Below are 1,501 nucleotides of genomic sequence, written 5' to 3'. Positions count from 1 at the left end.
CGCAGCGCCTGCGTCCGCCGCAGCTCCGCCTGGCACCCGCTCCGAACTCCGGCCCCGGGCCGGGCCTCGTCCGCTTCCCTCCCCGCGGGGCCTGACGTGTCCAGCTTCTCTCTCTCTCTCTCTCTGTTTTTTTAAAAGTTGATAGGAGACTTGTACAGTTGACCGGTTTTCTTCCCGTTTGGTAGTTGAGACGCTGTTGCCGATTCCGCCCCTGCCCGCCCGGTCCCGATCGTAGCTTAGTCCTCCCCGGCCCGCCCGGCGGGGGTGCGGGCGGAGGCCTCCCCGGCCGGGCCGGCGCCGGGGCTGGGGAGCGCCGGTGGGAAGATGCCCCCCCACCTCTTTTCTTAGTTTTATGTTTCTTGGAGAAAAAAAAAATATCACTTTGTATTCTCTGTCCAGGGCTTCAGAAATTTTGCACGAATTTTAAAACATGGCAATAAATGGCTCGTGGCTCTGGCTTCCCGGGGACCCGCCCCTCCCTTTCTCTCGGGCCCGCCTCCCCCGGCCTGGCCCGCGGGGGCTCCGGGCTTCCCGCCTTCTCCTGCCGGGCAGGTCCCCGGCGGGAGGCCCCGGGCTGCGGGGGGCCGGGCTGTGGGGGGCTCTCAGCGCTTTCCTCTTGGCTCGGGCTCCTTTTTCACGTTCGGTAACCTGGGTTTTCTTTTCTTTTTTTTTTTTTTGGAAAGCACAAACTTCTGTAACGGGTCGTGCTCATCATGTCTGTTAATAAAAGAGATCCAGATCCCGTCCGGCCTGCTGCTGTGGGCCTCCAGGCGCTGGCCTGGCCCCCGCGTCCGAGGCCGCAGCGGGCGGGGCGCCCCTGGGACCCGATCTCCACGGCAGGCTAGGGGGGGCCCGGGCCGCCTCCGGCTCCGGGGACCTGGGGACCTCGGGCGCGAGCAGCGGGGGGCTCCCTCCGCTTGTACCAAAGCAGATCACACACCTTTATTATCCTCAAAATGTAACAAACGGGGTAAGAAATCCCGCCCTCCCCCTCCCCTCGCCCTTCCCCGCAGTCCGAGGGAAGCGTTTTAAAAAGCCCCGCAGTCAGGCCAGGAGTCCGCCGGGCGCGGCCCGCGGCGCCGGGCGCCCCCTCTATACGGCTGTAGTCCTCCCGAACAAAGGGATGGAGACCGGCAGGCGCCAGGCCCCGTGCTCCAGGGGCTCGCGGCCGCCGAGCTCCGAGTCGGTCCAGCTGGGGAAGACGCGGCGGCCGCGGTCGGGCTGCAGGCAGAGCGCGGGGCAGGGCGCGGCGGGCCGCGGCGCGCTGGGCAGGTGCAGCGCCGAGCTGTAGCCCCGGTCCAGGAAGAGCGGCTTGTAGCTGGGCGGCTGCTCCTGCTTCTCGGCGCTGTCGCGGCGGCTCAGGAAGGGCGTGACGATCTTGCGGTAGAGGCCGCGCGTGTCGGTGAGCACCTCGCTGTAGGGCGGCGGCGGCTCGGCCATCAGCACCGCCTCTTCGTAGCACGGCGGCTTGGACATGTCCGACTCGGCTGCGGGGCGGGAG

At 67.2% G+C, this 1,501-nt stretch overlaps 1 protein-coding gene across 1 annotated transcript; it reads right to left on the bottom strand.

Moving 5' to 3' along the window:
* Nucleotides 1–917: 917 nt before the first annotated feature.
* On the bottom strand, nt 918–1,493 carry Prr7 (proline rich 7 (synaptic)). The gene has a single exon (XM_013016048.1). It carries the CDS (start codon nt 1,474–1,476, stop codon nt 1,093–1,095), a length of 384 nt encoding a protein of 127 aa, XP_012871502.1. The 5' UTR covers nt 1,477–1,493; the 3' UTR covers nt 918–1,092.
* Nucleotides 1,494–1,501: the final 8 nt, after the last annotated feature.

The sequence above is a fragment of the Dipodomys ordii genome, unplaced genomic scaffold, assembly GCF_000151885.1.
Source record: "Dipodomys ordii isolate 6190 unplaced genomic scaffold, Dord_2.0 Scaffold29, whole genome shotgun sequence".
In the NCBI taxonomy this organism is placed as follows: domain Eukaryota; kingdom Metazoa; phylum Chordata; class Mammalia; order Rodentia; family Heteromyidae; genus Dipodomys; species Dipodomys ordii.
Note: the sequence above shows the minus strand (reverse complement) of the source record. Positions and strands in the feature narration are given on the sequence as shown.